Source organism: Pseudophryne corroboree, chromosome 6 (assembly GCF_028390025.1).
Source record: "Pseudophryne corroboree isolate aPseCor3 chromosome 6, aPseCor3.hap2, whole genome shotgun sequence".
Taxonomy (NCBI): Eukaryota; Metazoa; Chordata; class Amphibia; order Anura; family Myobatrachidae; genus Pseudophryne; species Pseudophryne corroboree.
The window spans coordinates 441,330,845-441,349,109 of record NC_086449.1 but is presented as its reverse complement, the minus strand read 5'-3'; the positions used below and the strand labels follow the sequence as shown (position 1 = coordinate 441,349,109).

Below are 18,265 nucleotides of genomic sequence, written 5' to 3'. Positions count from 1 at the left end.
AAAGTTGTAAAGCCGAGACCCCTCGGGCAGCCGCCCAAGATGAGCCCACCTTCCTTGTGGAGTGGGCATTTACAGATTTTTGGCTGTGGCAGGCCTGCCACAGAATGTGCAAGCTGAATTGTACTACAAATCCAACGAGCAATAGTCTGCTTAGAAGCAGGAGCACCCAGCTTGTTGGGTGCATACAGGATAAACAGCGAGGCAGATTTCCTGACTCCAGCCGTCCTGGAAACATATTTTCAGGGCACTGACAACGTCTAGCAACTTGGAGGCCTCCAAGTCCCTAGTAGCCGCAGGCACCACAAATAGGTTGGTTCAGGTGAAACGCTGAAACCACCTTGGGGGGAAACTGAGGACGAGTCCTCAATTCCGCCCTGTCCGAATGGAAAATCAGATAAGGGCTTTTTCAGGATAAAGCCGCCAATTCTGACACGCGCCTGGCCCAGGCCAGGGCCAACAGCATGACCACTTTTCATGTGAGATATTTTAACTCCACAGATTTAAATGGTTCAAACCAATGTGACTTTTGGAACCCAAAACTACATTGAGATCCCAAAGTGCCACTGGAGGCACAAAAGGAGGCTGTATATGCAGTACCCCTTTTACAAACGTCTGAACTTCAGGGACTGAAGCTAGTTCTTTTTTGGAAGAAAATTGACAGGGCCGAAATTTGAACCTTAATGGACCCCAATTTCAGGCCCATAGACACTCCTGTTTGCAGGAAATGTAGGAATCGACCCAGTTGAATTTCCTCCGTCGGGCCTTACTGGCCTCGCACCACGCAACATATTTTCGCCAATTGCGGTGATAATGTTTTTGCGGTTACATCCTTCCTGGCTTTGATCAGGATAGGGATGACTTCATCCGGAATGCCTTTTTTCCTTCAGGATCCGGCGTTCAACCGCCATGCCGTCAAACGCAGCCGCGGTAAGTCTTGGAACAGACAGGGTCCTTGCTGGAGCAGGTCCCTTCTTAGAGGTAGAGGCCACGGATCCTCCGTGAGCATCTCTTGAAGTTCCGGTTACCAAGTCCTTCTTGGCCAATCCGGAACCACGAATATAGTGTTTACTCCTCTCCATCTTATCAATCTCAGTACCTTGGGTATGAGAGGCAGAGGAGGGAACACATACCCTGACTGGTACACCCACGGTGTTACCAGAGCGTCTACAACTATTGCCTGAGGGTCTCTTGACCTGGCGCAATACCTGTCGAGTTTTTTAATCATGTGGACGACTTCTGGGTGAAGTCCCCGCTCTCCCGGGTGGAGGACGTGCTGAGGAAGTCTGCTTCCCAGTTGTCCACTCCCGGAATGAATACTGTTGACAGTGCTATCACATGATTTTCCGCCCAGCGAAGAATCCCTGCAGCTTCTGCCATTGCCCTCCTGCTTCTTGTGCCACCCTGTCTGTTTACGTGGGTGACTGCCATGATGTTGTCCGACTGGATCAACACCGGCTGACCTTGAAGCAGAGGTCTTGCTAAGCTTAGAGCATTGTAAATGGCCCTTAGCTTCAGGATATTTATGTGAAGTGATGTATCCAGGCTTGACCCTAAGCCCTGGATATTCCTTCCCTGTGTGACTGCTCCCCAGCCTCGCAGGCTGGCATCCGTGGTCCCCAGGTCCCCAGTCCTGAATGCCGAATCTGCGGCCCTCTAGAAGATGAGCACTCTGCAACCACCACATGATGGATACCCTTGTCCTTGGTGACAGGGTTATCCGCTGATGCATCTGAAAATGCGACCCGGACCATTTGTCCAGTAGGTTCCACTGGAAAGTTCTTGCGTGGAATCTAACGAATGGGATTGCTTCGTAGGAAGCCACCATTTTTACCCAGAACCCTTGTGCATTGATGCACTGAGACTTGGTTCGGTTTTAGGAGGTTCCTGACTAGCTCGGATAACTCCCTGGCTTTCTCTTCCGGGAGAAACACCTTTTTTCTGGACTGTGTCCAGGAACATCCCTAGGAAACAGAAGACAAGTCGTCGGAACCAGCTGCGATTTTGGAATATTGAGAATCCAATCGTGCTGCCGCAACACTACCTGAGATAGTGCTACACCGACTTCCAACTGTTCCCTGGATCTTACCCTCATCAGGGAATCGTCCAAGTAAGGGATAACTAAAATTCCCTTCCTTCGAAGTGATATCATTTCGGCCATTACCTTGGTAAAGACCCGGGGTGCCGTGGACCATCCCTACGGCAGCGTCTGAACTGATAGCGACAGTTCTGTACCATAACCTGAGGTACCCTTGGTGAGAAGGGTAAATTATTGACATGAAGGTAAGCATCCTTGATGTCCCGAGACATCATGTAGTCCCCTTCTTCCAGATTCGCAATCACTGCTCTGAGTGACTCAATCTTGAATTTGAACCTCTGTATGGAAGTGTTCTAAGATTTTAGATTTAGAATCGGTCTCACCGAGCCGTCTGGCTTCGGTACCACAATAGTGTGGAATAATACCCCGTTCCCTGTTGCAGGAGGGGTACCTTGATTATCACCTGCTGGGAATACAGCTTGTGAATGGCTTCCAAAACTGCCTCCCTGTCAGAGGGAGACGTCGGTAAAGCCGACTTTTGGAAACGGCGAGGGGGAGACGTCTCGAATTTCAATATGTACCCTTGAGATATTACCTGAAGGATCCAGGGGTCTACTTGCGAGTGAGCCCACTGCGCACTGAAATTCATTGAGAACGGGCCCCCACCGTGCCTGAGCTTGTAAGGCCCTAGCGTCATACTGAGGGCTTTGCAGAGGCGGGAAAGGATTTCTGTTCCTGGGAACTGGGTAATCTCTTCAGCCTTTTTCCTCTCCCTCTGTCACGAGCAGAAAAGAGGAACCTTTTGTCCGCTTGCCAACAAAGGACTGCGCCTGATAATACGGCGTCTTATTTTGAGAGGCAACCTGGGGTACAAACGTGGATTTCCCAGTTGTTGCCGTGGCCACCAGGTCTAAAAGACCGACCCCAAATGTCCCCTTTTCAAAGGCAATACTTCCAAATGCCGTTTGGAATCCACATCACCTGACCATTTTACTGGTAGAATTGGACAACGCACTTATACTTGATGCCAGTCGGCAAATATTCCGCTGTGCATCATGCATATATAGAAATGCATCTTTTAAATGCTCTATAGGCAATAATATACTATCCTTATCTAGGATATCAATATTTCCAGTCAGGGAATCCGACCATGCCAACCCAGCACTGCACCTCCAGGCTGAGGCGATTGCTGGTCGCAGTATAACACCAGTATGTGTGTGAATACATTTTTGGATACCCTCCTGCTTTCTATCAGCAGGATCCTTAAGGGCGGCCATCTCATGAGAGGGTAGAGCCCTTGTTCTTACAAGCGTGTGAGCGCCTTATCCCCCCTAGGGGGTGTTTCCCAACGCACCCTAACCTCTGGCGGGAAAGGGTATACAGCCAATACTTTTTAAGAAATTATCAATTGTTATCGGGGGGAAACCCACGCATCATCATCACACCTCATTTTATTTCTCAGATTCAGGAAAACTACAGGTAGTTTTTCCCTCACCGAACATAATACCCCTTTTTGGTGGTACTCGTATTATCAGAAATGTATAAAACATTTTCCATTGTCTCAATCATGTAACGTGTGGCCCTACTGGAAATCAAGGTTGTCTCTTCACCGTCGACACAGGAGTCAGTATCCGTGTCGGCGTCTGTATCTGCCATCTGAGGTAACGGGCGCTTTAGAGCCCCTGACGGCCTATGAGACGTCTGGACAGGCACAAGCTGAGTAGCCGGCTGTCTCATGTCAACCACTGTTTTTTTATACAGAGCTGACACTGTCACGTAATTTTCAACAGTACATCCACTCAGGTGTCGACCCCCTAGGTGGTGACATCACTGTTACAGACACTCTGCTCCGTCTCCACATCATTTTTCTCCTCATACATGTCGACACAAACGTACCGACACACACAGGGAATGCTCTGATAGAGGACAGGACCCCACTAGCCCTTTGGGGAGACAGAGGCAGAGTATGCCAGCACACACCAGAGCGCTATAGCTATATATATATATATATATATATATATATATATATATATATATATATATATATATATATATATATATATATATATATATATATATATATATATATACATATACATACACACACACACAGGGATAACCTTATATAAGTGTTTTTCCCCTTATAGCTGCTGTATGTTTTAATACTGCGCCTAATTAGTGCCCCCCTCTCTTTTTTTAACCCTTTCTGTAGTGTAGTGACTGCAGGGAAGAGCCAGGGAGCTTCCCTCCAACTGAGCTGTGAGGGAAAATGGCGCCAGTGTGCTGAGGAGATAGGCTCCGCCCCCTTTTCGGCAGCCTCATCTCCCGTTTTTCTGTATATTCTGGCAGGGGTTAAATGCATCCATATAGCCCAGGAGCTATATGTGATGTATTTTTTGCCATGTAAGGTATTTTTATCATGTTTTATTGCGTCTCAGGGCGCCCCCCCCAGCGCCCTGCACCCTCAGTGACCGGAGACTGAAGTGTGCTGAGAGCAATGGCGCACAGCTGCAGTGCTGTGCGCTACCTTATTGAAGACAGGAACGTCTTCTGCCGCCGATTTTTCCGGACCTCTTCGCTCTTCTGGCTCTGTAAGGGGGCCGGCGGCGCGGCTCCGGGACCCATCCAAGCTGAGCCTGTGATCGTCCCTCTGGAGCTAATGTCCAGTAGCCAAGAAGCCCAATCCACTCTGCACTCAGGTGAGTTCGCTTCTTCTCCCCTTAGTCCCTCGATGCAGTGAGCCTGTTGCCAGCAGGTCTCACTGAAAATAACAAACCTAAACTAAAACTTTCACTAAGAAGCTCAGGAGAGCCCCTAGTGTGCACCCTTCTCGTCGGGCACAGAAATCTAACTGGGGCTTGGAGGAGGGTCATAGGGGGAGGAGCCAGTGCACACCAGTTAGTCCTAAAGCTTTCTTTAGATGTGCCCAGTCTCCTGCGGAGCCGCTATTCCCCATGGTCCTTACGGAGTCCCCAGCATCCACTTAGGACGTTAGAGAAAATATGTAACGATTGAGTCGCACGCTAGGCGCACATAAACTCTACCGTAAATGCGCATACCGTGCGCCTGCGGGTGCACGTAACAGCGGGTATGCGTACGCTCGGGAGAGCGCACGCATGCGCAGCGCGGACATGTATGAGGTGCAAATATGGCAGTGTGCATCATGATATTTTTCTGACTTTGACAGTGCTTTTACAGGACAAAGCCGCCAATTCTGACACCCGCCTAGCCGAAGCCAAGGCCAAAAGCATGACCACTTTCCACGTGAGATATTTTAATTCCACGGTCTGAAGTGGCTCAAACCAATGTGATTTTAGGAAATCCAACACAACGTTGAGATCCCAAGGTGCCACTGGGGGCACAAAAGGGGGCTGAATATGCAGCACCCCCTTAACAAATGTCTGAACTTCAGGCAGTGAAGCCAGTTCTTTTTGAAAGAAAATAGAAATCTGGACTTTAATGGATCCCAATTTTAGGCCCATAGTCACTCCTGATTGTAGGAAGTGCAGAAATCGACCCAGCTGAAATTCTTCAGTGGGGGCCTTCATAGCCTCACACCAAGCAACATATTTTCGCCATATGGGGTGATAATGTTTTGCTGTCACATCCTTCCTAGCTTTTATCAGCGTAGGAATGACTTCAACCGGAATGCCCTTTTCCATCAGGATCCGGCGTTCAACCGCCATGCCGTCAAACGCAGCCGCGGTAAGTCTTGGAACAGACAGGGCCCCTGCTGTAGCAGGTCCTGTCTGAGAGGCAGAGGCCAAGGGTCCTCTGAGGTCATTTCTTGTAGTTCCGGGTACCAAGTCCTTCTTGGCCAATCCGGAACGATGAGTATAGTTCTTACTCCTCTCTTTCTTATGATCCTTAGCACCTTTGGTATGAGAGAAAGAGGAGGAAATACATAAACCGACTGAAACACCCACGGTATCACTAGTGCGTCTACAGCTATCGCCTGAGGGTCTCTTGACCTGGAGCAATACCTCTGTAGCTTTTTGTTGAGGTGGGATGCCATCATGTCCACCTGTGGCAGTTCCCACCGACTTGCAATCTGCGCGAAGACTTCTTGATGAAGTCCCCACTCTCCCGGGTGGAGGTCGTGCCTGCTGAGGATGTCTGCTTCCCAGTTGTCCACTCCCGGAATGAACACTGCTGACAGTGCTATCACGTGATTTTCCGCCCATCGGAGAATCCTTGTGGCTTCTGCCATCGCCATCCTGCTTCTTGTGCCGCCCTGTCGGTTCACATGGGCGACCGCCGTGATGTTGTCTGACTGAATCAGCACCGGCTGGTTTTGAAGCAGGGGTCTTGCCTGACTTAGGGCATTGTAAATGGCCCTTAGTTCCAGAATATTTATGTGTAGGGAAGCCTCCTGACTAGACCATTGTCCTTGGAAGTTTCTTCCCTGAGTGACTGCCCCCCAACCTCGGAGGCTTGCATCCGTAGTCACCAGGACCCAGTCCTTTATGCCGAATCTGCGGCCCTCGAGAAGATGAGCACTCTGCAGCCACCACAGCAGAGACACCCTGGCCCTCGGGGACAGGGTGATCAGCCGATGCATCTGAAGATGCGATCCGGACCACTTGTCCAACAGATCCCACTGAAAGGTCCTTGCATGGAACCTGCCGAATGGAATTGCCTCGTAAGAAGCTACCATCTTTCCCAGGACTCGCGTGCAGTGATGCACCGACACCTGTTTTGGTTTCAGGAGGTCTCTGACTAGAGATGACAACTCCTTGGCCTTCTCCTCCGGGAGAAACACCTTCTTCTGTTCTGTGTCCAGAATCATACCCAGGAACAGCAGACGCGTCGTAGGAACTAGCTGCGACTTTGGCATATTCAGAATCCAGCCGTGCGGTTGTAGCACTTCCTAAGATAGTGCTACTCCGACCAACAACTGCTCCCTGGACCTCGCCTTTATAAGGAGATCCTCCAAGTACGGGATAATTAGAACTCCCTTCTTTCGAAGGAGTATCATCATTTCGGCCATTACTTTGGTAAATACCCTCGGTGCCGTGGACAGACCAAACGGCAACGTCTGGAATTGGTAATGGCAGTCCTGTACCACAAAACGGAGGTACACCTGGTGAGGTGGGTAAATGGGGACATGCAGGTAAGCATCCATGATGTCCAGTGATACCATGTAATCCCCCTCTTCCAGGCTTGCAATAACCGCCCTGAGCGATTCCATTTTGAACTTGAACCTTCTTATATAAGTGTTCAAGGATTTCAAATTTAGAATGGGTCTCATCGAACCGTCTGGTTTCTGTAGCACAAACATTGTGGAATAGTAACCCCGTCCCTGTTGAAGGAGGGGAACTTTTATTATCACCTGCTGGAGGTACAGCTTGTGAATTGCCGCCAGCACTACCTCCCTGTCCTGGGGAGTAACTGGCAAGGCTGATTTGAGGTAACGGCGAGGGGGAGACGTCTCGAATTCCAGCTTGTATCCCCGAGATACCACTTGTAGAACTCAGGGATCCACCTGTGAGCGAACCCACCGGTCGCTGAAGTTCCGGAGACGGGCCCCCACCGCACCTGGCTCCACCAGTGGAGCCCCAGCGTCATGCGGTGGATTTAGTGGAAGCAGGGGAGGATTTTTGTTCTTGGGAACTGGCTGTATGGTGCAGCTTTTTCCCTCTACCCCTGCCTCTGGGCAGAAAGGACGCGCCTTTAACACGCTTGCCTTTCTGGGGCCAAAAGGACTGTACCTGATAGTACGGTGCTTTCTTAGGCTGTGAGGGAACCTGAGGTAAAAATGTCGACTTCCCAGCTGTTGCTGTGGAAACGAGGTCAGAGAGACCATCCCCAAACAATTCCTCACCCTTGTAAGGCAAAACCTCCATGTGCCTTTTAGAATCCGCATCACCTGTCCACTGCCGAGTCCATAATACTCTCCTGGCAGAAATGGACATTGCATTAATTCTAGATGCCAGCCGGCAGATATCCCTCTGTGCATCTCTCATATATAAGACTACGTCTGTAATATGCTCTATGGTTAGCAATATAGTGTCCCTGTCAAGGGAATCAATGTTATCAGACAGGGAATCGGACCACGCTGCTGCAGCACTGCACATCCATGCTGAAGCAATAGCAGGTCTCAGTATAGTACCTGAGTGTGTATATACAGACTTCAGGATAGCCTCCTGCTTTCTATCTGTAGGCTCCTTTAAGGCGGCCGTATCCTGAGACGGCAGTGCCACCTTTTTTGACAAGCGTGAGAGTGCTTTATCCACCCTCGGGGATGTCTCCCAACATAACCTGTCCTCTGGCGGGAAAGGGTACGCCATCAGTAACTTTTTAGAAATCACTAGCTTCTTATCGGGGGAAGCCCACGCTTCTTCACACACTTCATTCAACTCATCTGATGGGGGAAAAACCACTGGTTGCTTTTTCTCCCCAAACATAATACCCTTTTTAGTGGTACCTGGGTTAATGTCAGAAATGTGCAACACATTTTTCACTGCCGTAATCATGCAACGGATGGCCCTCGTGGAATGTACATTAGCCTCGTCATCGTCGACACTGGAGTCAGACTCCGTGTCGACATCTGTGTCTGCCATCTGAGGTAGCGGGCGTTTTTGAGCCCCTGATGGCCTTTGAGACGCCTGGGCAGGCACTGGCTGAGAAGCCGGCTGTCCCACAGCTGTTATGTCATCGAACCTTTTATGTAAGGAGTTGACACTGTCGTGTAAAACCTTCCACATATCCATCCACTCTGGTGTCGACCCCGCAGGGGGTGACATCACATTTATCGGCACCTGCTCCGCCTCCACATAAGCCTCCTCATCAAACATGTCGACACAGCCGTACCGACACACCGCACACACACAGGGAATGCTCTGACTGAGGACAGGACCCCACAAAGTCCTTTGGGGAGACAGAGAGAGAGTATGCCAGCACACACCACAGCGCTATATAAACAGGGATTTACACTACACAAAGTGATTTTCCCTATAGCAGCTATATAAATACAGTTTTGCGCCTAAATTTAGTGCCCCCCCCCCCCTCTTTTTTACCCTTTGAGCCTGGAAACTGCAGGGGAGAGCCTGGGGAGCTGTCTTCCAGCGGAGCTGTGAAGAGGAAATGGCACCAGTGTGCTGAGGGAGAGAGCCCCGCCCCCTTCACGGCGGGCTTCTCCCGCTCTTTTATTAATATTATGGCAGCGGATTTTTGCACATATATAGTTTATTAGACTATATTATGTGCTTTTTGCCAATTTAAGGTACTCTAATTGCAGCCCAGGGCGCTCCCCCCCAGCGCCCTGCACCCATCAGTGACCGGAGTATGTGGTGTGCATAGGGAGCAATGGCGCACAGCTGCAGTGCTGTGCGCTACCTTAATGAAGACCGGAGTCTTCAGCCGCCGATTTCCAGGACGTTCTTCTTGCTTCTGGCTCTGCAAGGGGGACGGCGGCGCGGCTCCGGGACCGGACGACCGAGGCTGGGCTTGTGTTCGATCCCTCTGGAGCTAATGGTGTCCAGTAGCCTAGAAGCCCAAGCTAGCTGCAAGCAGGTAGGTTCGCTTCTCTCCCCTAAGTCCCTCGTAGCAGTGAGTCTGTTGCCAGCAGATCTCACTGAAAATAAAAAACCTAATAAATACTTTCTTTTACTAGAAGCTCAGGAGAGCCCTTAGTGTGCAACCAGCTCGAGCCGGGCACAGATTCTAACGGAGGTCTTGAGGAGGGGCATAGAGGGAGGAGCCAGTGCACACCAGTAGTCCTAATTCTTTCTTAGAGTGCCCAGTCTCCTGCGGAGCCCGTCTATTCCCCATGGTCCTTACGGAGTTCCCAGCATCCACTAGGACGTCAGAGAAAAGGCCATTACTTTTACATGTATGTTGCCCAGAAATATTTGCCACACACCACAGCTAGATATTCAAACATACAAAACAGAAATTACATGTTAATATAGAAGTAAATAGCCTTACCACTGCCAGCATCCATTATAAAATATGTATTCCTTCTAACTATGCCACCTAAAAAAATAGCATGAACACAAAGTGAGTTTTTAAGAAAAAACAGCAGAAGTTCATGAATAATACATAATTTATCAATTGGCAAAAAATTATGAAAAATAAATAAAAAAATTGGAGCTGACCACAAACATGTCTGGTGACAAGGTCAGGCAGGTCAGGTGACAAGATTTGTATGATTAGTCAATATGTGGCCTCATGTACACAAATTCCCAGCACAAGGGTAATGCACTGGGATTTTGCATTAATGTCCGAGTCCAATGCCTACTGTATGTCAGATATAATTGGGATCAATACCCATCACTAACTGAAAACATTTTCACCAGCCTCCAAGGTACACTAGACCACATATTTGGCGGATTGATACTACATTTGGCAGATATCTAAGAGCCGCTCAGCTGCTTTTCCCTACCCACCTCAGCCCCAGAACTAGTGGCTATTGCTCATGTGCACAGCACGGTATATTGTCATTAATATAGTGATCACTTACAGCAATAGTTTTTTTTTTTTTTTCAATTTCGTGCAGATTCAGACTATTGATGCAGATTTGGTGATTTACCATCACTCTTAAATGGAGAAGATAGAAGGGGTTCCAGGACAAACCAGTTAATAGGAGATAGGTTATGCAGTGGTGGTGGTTGGGGGGGGGGGGGGGGGGAAGCACACAACCAATCAGGAATAAGAAGCTGGTAAAACAGAGCAAACTTTATAGCACTACAGTAAAAAAGAAAAAGAAAATGCTCATTATTAGCTATAACAGTATGGTTGGCAGCCCCCATTAATAGGTACAGTAGCAATATGGGTAGTAATAATAGGATTTTGGTACCTACCAGTAAATCCTTTTCTCCTTGTCCGTAGAGGATGCTGGGGTCCACATTAGTACCATGGGGTATAGACGGGTCCACCAGGATCCATTGGCACTTTAAGAGTGTGGGCTGGCTCCTCCCTCTATGCCCCTCCTACCAGACTCATCTAGAAACTGTGCCCGAGGAGACGACATACTTCGAGAGAAGGATTATACACAGATAGTGGTGAGATTCATACCAGCTTACACATACAAGGCACGTCAAGACAACTAGCTTGAACTAATCAGCAACGGCTGAAACATTACTTACCATATAACAATGCAGTACTCAACTAAACTAAGTGGTACTGAACCAAATAACAAACAGCAGGAAAAAGAAGCGTTGGGCGGGGCCCAGCATCCTCTATGGACTACAAGAAAAGCATTTACCGGTAGGTACCAAAATCCTCATTTCTCTTACGTCCTAGAGGATGCTGGGGTCCACATTCGTACCATGGGGATGTACCAAAGCTCCCAGAACGGGAGGGAGAGCGCGGAGGTTCCTGCAGAACTGATTGGCCTCTGATGATCTGAAGTTCAGTCAAAGTATCGAACTTGTAAAACATTGCAAACGTGTTCGACCCTGACCTAGTTGCAGCTCTGCAAAGTTACGAGTAGAGTGGGCCTTAACAGATTTTGGACATGGCAGTCCTGCCGTAGAATAGGCGTGCTGGATAGTGAACCTAATCCAGCGAGAAATAGACTGCTTAGTAGCAGGACACCCAATTTTCTTGGGATCGTATAGGACAAACAGAGTCTGACTTCCTGTGACGAGAGGTTCCCTTCACATAAATCTTCAGAGCCCTCACAACATCCAAGGACTTTGAAGTAATCGAGGAGTCAGTAGACACTGGCACCACAATAGGTTGGTTGATATGAAATGCTGACACAACCTTTGGAAGGAACTGCTGACGAGTCCGGAGCTCAGCTCTATCCTCATGGAAGATCAAGTAAGGGCTTTTGCATGACAAAGCCCCCAGCTCAAAGACACGCCTAGCAGAAGCCAAGGCCAACAAAGTGACCGCCTTCCATGTAAGAAATTTGAGCTCCACCTCCTGTAGAAGCTCAAACCAATCCGACTGGAGAAACTGCAACACCACGTTAAGGTCCCAGGGCGCCGTAGGCGGTACAAAGGGAGGTTGGATATGCAGAAGTTCCTTCAAAAAAGGTCTGAACCTCAGGGAGGGCAGCCAATTGCTTCTGAAAGAAAATGGACAAGGCTGAAATCTGGACCTTCGCAGATCCCAATCTCAGCCCCATATTCACTCCTGCTTGCAGGAAGAGGAGGAAACGTCCCAGTTGAAATTCCACCGCAGGAAACTTCTTGAACTCACACCAAGAGACATATTTCTTCCAAATACGATGGTAATGTTTAGACGTTACCCCATTCCTAGCCTGTATGAGGGTAGGAATCACTTCTTTTGGAATACTCTTCCGAGCAAGGATCAGGCGCTCAACATCCATGCCATCACACGTAGCCGCGGTAAGTCTTGATAGGCGAACGGCCACTGCTGCAAAAGGACCTATCGAAGAGGAAGAAGCCTCGGTTCTTCTTGCAGTAGATTCAGAAGATCCGCGTACCAAGCCCTTCTTGGCAAGTCTGGGGCAATGAGAATCGCTTGAACCCTTGTTCTCCTTATGAGCTTTAAGATTCTTGGGATTAGTGGGAGAGGTGGAAATACGTACACCGACTGGAACACCCACGGAGACATCAGGGCGTCCACCGCAACTGCCTGAGGGTCTATCAACCTGGAACAATAACGCCGCAGCTTCTTGTTGAGACGAGAGGCCATCATGTCTATTTAGGGTAGACCCCAAAGATCGGTTACCTCTTTGAACACCTCTGGATGGAGGCCCCACTCTCCTGGATGGAGATCGTGTCTGCTGAGGAAGTCTGCTTCCCAGTTGTCTACTCCCGGAATGAAGATGGCTGACAGCGCCAATGCGTGCTTTTCCGTCCAGAGTAGTATTCTTGTCACCTCTGCTCTTCGTTCCGCCCTGTCGGTTTATGTAAGCCACTGTTGTTACGTTGTCCGACTGTACTTGAATGGCCCTGTTTCTTAGAAAAGGGGCTGCCTGAAAAAGACCGTTGTAGACGGCTCTTAGTTCCAGAATGTTGATGGGCAGGCCGGCTTCCAGGCTTGACCACCGTCCTTGGAACGTCACCCCTTGAGTGACTGCTCCCCAACCCCCGGAGGCTCGCATCCGTTGTTAGCAGGACCCAGTCCTGAATTTCGAACCTGCGGCCTTCCAGTAGGTGAGGCAATTGGAGCCACCAGAAGAGTGAAATCCTTGCCCTTGGCGACTAATTCTCTGATGCACGTGGAGGTCAGATCCCGACCACTTGTCCAGGAGGTCTAGTTGCAAGGTCCGAGCATGAAACCTCCCGTACTGGAGAGCCTCGTAGGAGGCCACCATCTTTCCCAATAGGCGAATGCATTGATGAACCGACACCCGGGGTGGCTTCAAGACATCCCGGACCATGGATTGGATCACCAACGCCTTGTCCCGCGGAAGAAACACCCGCTGCACTTCCGTATCCAGGATCATTCCCAGAAATGACAATCTCTGGGTTGGTTCCAAATGTGACTTTGGAAAATTCAGAATCCACCCGTGACTCTAAAGCAGCCGTGTTGTGAGAACAATGGACTGCAGCAGCTGTTCCCTGGATGATGCCTTTATCAGGAGATCATCCAGATAAGGAACGATGTTCACAACCTGCTTGCGGAGTAGCATCATCATCTCCACCATCACCTTGGTAAACACCCTTGGTGCTGTTGAGAGGCCGCATGGCAGGGCCTGGAACTGAAAATGACAGTCCAGCAATGCGAAGCGGAGATAAGCCTGATGCGGCAGCCAGATCGGTATGAGAAGGTACGCATCCTTGATATCCAGGGATACCAGGAATTCCCCCTCTTCCAGACCTGATATCACCGCCCTGAGAGACTCCATCTTGAACTCCTTTAGAAAGGGGTTCAATGATTTTAGGTTCAGGATGGGCCTGACCGAACCATCCGGTTTCGGTACCACGAAAAGGTTCAAATAGTAACCCTTTGTCAGCATGTGCGGTGGTACCGGCACAATGACTTGTGCCTCCACCAGCTTTTGGACAGCGTCCTGTAGCACTGTGCTATCCGGCAACATAGTTGGCAAGCCCGACTTGAAAAAAAGATGAGGAGGGAGACTGTGAAATTCCAGCCTGTATCCCTGAGAGACAATATCTACAACCATGGATCCAGGCCGGACGAGACCCAGACATGACTGAACTGTCTGAGTCTCGCTCCCACAGGCCCCACCTCCGGGCCCTCCCATCCACCGTCATGCGGAGGACTTTGGGGTACCTGAAGCAGGCTATTGTACTGGGAACCTGCAGCGGCAGGTTTCTTGGACTTAACCTTACCTCCCCTGAAGAAGGTATTGGATGACTTGGCCTTTCTGGTCTTGTTGGGCCGAAAGAACTGCTGCGTAGCTGAGGAGAAGGATCTCTTCGGAGCAGGTGCTGCCGAGGGAAGATACGGAGACTTACCCGCTGTAGCAGTAGAAATCCACGCGTCTAGGGCTTCCCCAAAGAGAGCCTGGCCAGTATAGGGTAGCGACTCCACACTTCTGGATTCCGCGTCGGCTGACCACTGGCAGAGCCACAGACCCCGACGAGCTGAAACAGACATGGAAGAAATTCCTGCAGCCATGGAACCCAGATCCTTCATGGATTCTACCACGAAATCTGCAGAATCATGAATGCTGCGTAAATACAATGCAACGTCATCCCTATCCATCGTATCCAAATCCTCCATCAAGGCAGCCGGCCATTTCACTATTGCCTTTGCAATCCATGCACTAGCAATAGTGGGACGCAATATGGCCCCTGAAGCAGTGTACACTGATTTCAGAGTATTATCAATTTTCCTATCTGCCGGCTCCTTTAAGGCGGTAGAACCCGGTACCGGTAAAACCACCTTTTTTGAGAGTCTGGATACAGATGCGTCAATTGGTGGGCTTTCCCACTTTTTCCTATCCTCCTCAGGGAAAGGAAGCGCTACCAGAATCCTCTTAGGAATCTGAAACTTCTTTTCAGGATTCACCTTTTCAGGCCTCTTCAAATATAGCATTTAGCTCTTTTGACACAGGGAAGGTTAGCGAGGCTTTCTTATTTTCAGTGAAGAAAGCCTCCTCAACCTGCTCAGGTGTGGTATCATTAACATTTAACACATCCTCGATATCCTCTATCAACAACTGCACCCTCCTTGCGAGAGATGCGGACCCCCGCAATACATCCCCATCTGTAGTGTCAGAATCGGTATCCATGTCGTCTTGAGTTACCTGCACATGCGCACGTTTGTGGGGATATATAGTGGGGTGACCCGAGGTACCTGACAAGGGCCATAAAGCTATAGAGGACTGCAATACCTGGGTTGCAGATTCATTACTGGCAACCCTATCAGAAATTTGAGAAATCCAAGTCTTGATAGAGGAAAACCACTCTGGTTCCCTTGCTGGAATCTGTGCTAAACCAGTGCGAACCTGATTACATGGAATGGGATCATCCTAGGAGGATAAATCCTCTGCAGCATATGACACTGTATCCCTGGACATTGCTACTGGTGACCACCAAACACACACACAGGATGGGGTAAGACAGAGTCCCCCCCCAAGAATGGCAAGAAAGAGACAGAGATAGGAGCCAACCCACACCAGCGCTTTACACAAGGAGAAACCCCTTATCAGCGCTGACTTGTGCTCCTTAATAGGACACACAGTCAAACAATCAGCCTCCCCTCCCTTCTACAACCCCCTGGTACCGTATTACAGTAATCTGGAGCTGCTGTGGAGGGACCAGGATCTTCCTTCAGCTATCAGCATGCAGGAAAATGGCGCTGGAATGCTGCAGGGCCCGCTCTGAGAAGCTCCGCCCCCTTCATGGCGCTGTCTTCCCGCTCATCTGCATTTGAAAATGGTCTGAGGAGTTGTGCTGGATGGGATTCCTGGGACCCAACAGGCTTGCTGACCATGGTGAGGGTTAATCGCTGGCCCAGGGCGCCCCTCACAGCGTGCCTCTGGTACCGTCCGGGAGCGCGGTGAATACCGCGCTCCATCCCCTGTTGCCATTTTCACACCGGCCCCCCGCTTGCTAGGGGGGGTCGGTGACCAACTCACCACTGCTTCAGCTCTGTTAGGGGTCGGCGGCATGCTGCTGGGGTGAGCAGTTCCCCTGCGGCAGAGACTGATCAGACCCTCTGGGGCTCAATGTCCAGTCAGCTGAGTCAGTGGCTCAGACCCCGCAGGGCGGACACTGCTCCCCCCCTTAGTCCCACGCTGCAGGGAGAATGTTGCCAGCAGACTCCCTGTAAAATAAAAAACTCTAAACTAAACTTCATTAGGAAAGCTCAGGAGAGCTCCCCTATCTGTGACCGGCTCCTCCGGGCACATTTCCTAAACTGAGTCTGGTAGGAGGGGCATAGAGGGAGCTGCCAGCCCACACTTTCAAACTCTTAACGTGGCTCCCGGTGGACCCATCTATACCCCATGGTACTAATGTGGACCCCAGCATCCTCTAGGACATAAGAGAAACAGAGTTATTGGTATAGTGATAGGGCTGTTCTTTCAAGGATATTTGTTTAAAACCTGTACACGCATCATGTGTATGGCACAGCTTTGTGCAATAGTAAATAATGCTCAGCTATTTCACTGTAGTTAACACATGTCCAAGACTAATTCCACATAGATCTTATCCGTATCCCACGTTACAAAGCTGCACACATCTAAGCAGAGCTCTCCCGGTACGCTGGCCCTGTGTGACACAGCGGACACCACAAACTGCCACCTGGGCCGGGCATTTATCAGGCTACAGAGACTCACACTGTAGGAGAGTAAGGGGTCTATTCATTAAGCAGTGAAAAGTGTGGAGAAGCGAGTCAGTGGAGAAGTCACCTATGGCAACTAATCAGCTGCTCTGTGCAATTTTATAGGATGCAAATTATAAATGTTACTTCAATGCTGATTGGTTCTTCTCCAGTTTTCACTGCTTCATGAATAGACCCCTAAGCCAGAGTAATAAGGGGAGCGGCTCGGTGCCGCTAACCGAGAGCAGACGCTGCCAGCCTCCCCTGGCACTGCGGCTGGCAAAACGTGCCGGACAAGCTCATCGCACGGAGACATGACACTGGGCTGCCCCAGGCGAAGCGATCGCGCCTGACCACTTTAGCGTTAGAGACGCAGCCAGCAATAGGGGACGCAGGCCGGCCAATCACTAGCTCTGGGGCGGCTAGGCGTGTGATGGGCTGCTCTGGTCCCGGCACCGGTCATTAACTTGCAGCAGCAGCACCACTCACCGATCCGTTCTCTCGGTCCCACAAACGGCCTTACACAGCAATTCGAAAAAAACCGGACTACGGAGACACGCACATGACGAGGCATGCGCAGCACTGATTGGTTGGTTTAAAGTACGACCCGAGATCTCGTAGCCTGCGTCCCACGCGTGCTGCGCTGCCTGCCGGGAAATGTAGTCCTATATCTTAGGAAGACTTACAATACATTTCTTCTCTCAGTGAGAACAGTGAAGTGGATAAGTCGTTACTATATACATCCATACACACACACACAATGTATTTGCAGTGCTTTTTTTCCCTATGAAAATAGGTGCTGCTTTCAGATTGTTTAATGGTGTACTGTATACCATCTTCCGCACTATGGATAACGCATATACCCCAACCTTTCCGCTTCTTGGCGATTGTTCCAGCTCCCCACCCGCAGGTTGAAGTATTCCATAGGCCCACAGGGTGGGGTAATAGCTGGAGTAAGCGCTTTTTCTCAGCCAATGGTTCTCCATCAATGTTTTGTTTTTCATCCTAGTTGGTGCCAGGACACAGAGCCTAGCTCTGCCCCCAGTGCACCAGCAAAGCCCCACCCACAGGCTCTGATTGGTCCACTGGCCAGTGAGTGAAAGAGGCAGAGCAGGGATGACCATCAGTGGGTGGACCATGGTCCTCCAGTCCAGAGCATGGTTTGCTACCATCGATGGTCACTTTCAGGTTCACCATCAACATACCTCCCAACATGACACTCTCCAAGAGGGACTGAATGCTCTGCTCCTGGATTTCCCTCTTAATTTACGATTGCCATCACATGTGCTGAAACACCTTTCTTATCCATTTACCTGCTCAAAACAGGTGCGGCAATCATAAATTAAGAGAAAAGACCGGAAACAGAGAGGGTCATGTTGGGAGGTATGCATCAATAATAACCATCTATGGTGAGTGGGCCAATGGCCATCCCTATTTCCAGGAGTGCTGTGCACTTTTCCGGAGTGATGGAAAAGGGGACGTGATGTGAGACCATGACTGTTCACACAATGCCATGCCCATTTTTCAGACACATGCCTTTATCGCATTTAAGGGATCCTCAGTTTTGACTCA

The 18,265-nt window shown here is 49.7% G+C and overlaps 1 protein-coding gene across 3 annotated transcripts in view; it reads right to left on the bottom strand.

Moving 5' to 3' along the window:
* GTSE1 (G2 and S-phase expressed 1) overlaps positions 1 to 17,698 on the bottom strand; it is a 212,625-nt gene extending 194,927 nt beyond the window's left edge. The window contains exons 1-2 of one of the 3 annotated variants that reach the window (XM_063927107.1): positions 17,563 to 17,698; positions 9,965 to 10,012 (exon numbers count right to left, since the gene is read on the bottom strand). In XM_063927107.1, the coding sequence (XP_063783177.1) occupies positions 9,965 to 9,980 (16 nt within the window). In that variant the 5' untranslated portion in view covers positions 9,981 to 10,012; positions 17,563 to 17,698. Of the gene's footprint in view, positions 1 to 9,964; positions 10,013 to 17,182; positions 17,289 to 17,562 lie in introns of those variants that run through there. The other 2 variants (XM_063927105.1, XM_063927106.1) reach the window with 2 other exon arrangements.
* Between the last annotated feature and the right edge of the window lie 567 nt (positions 17,699 to 18,265).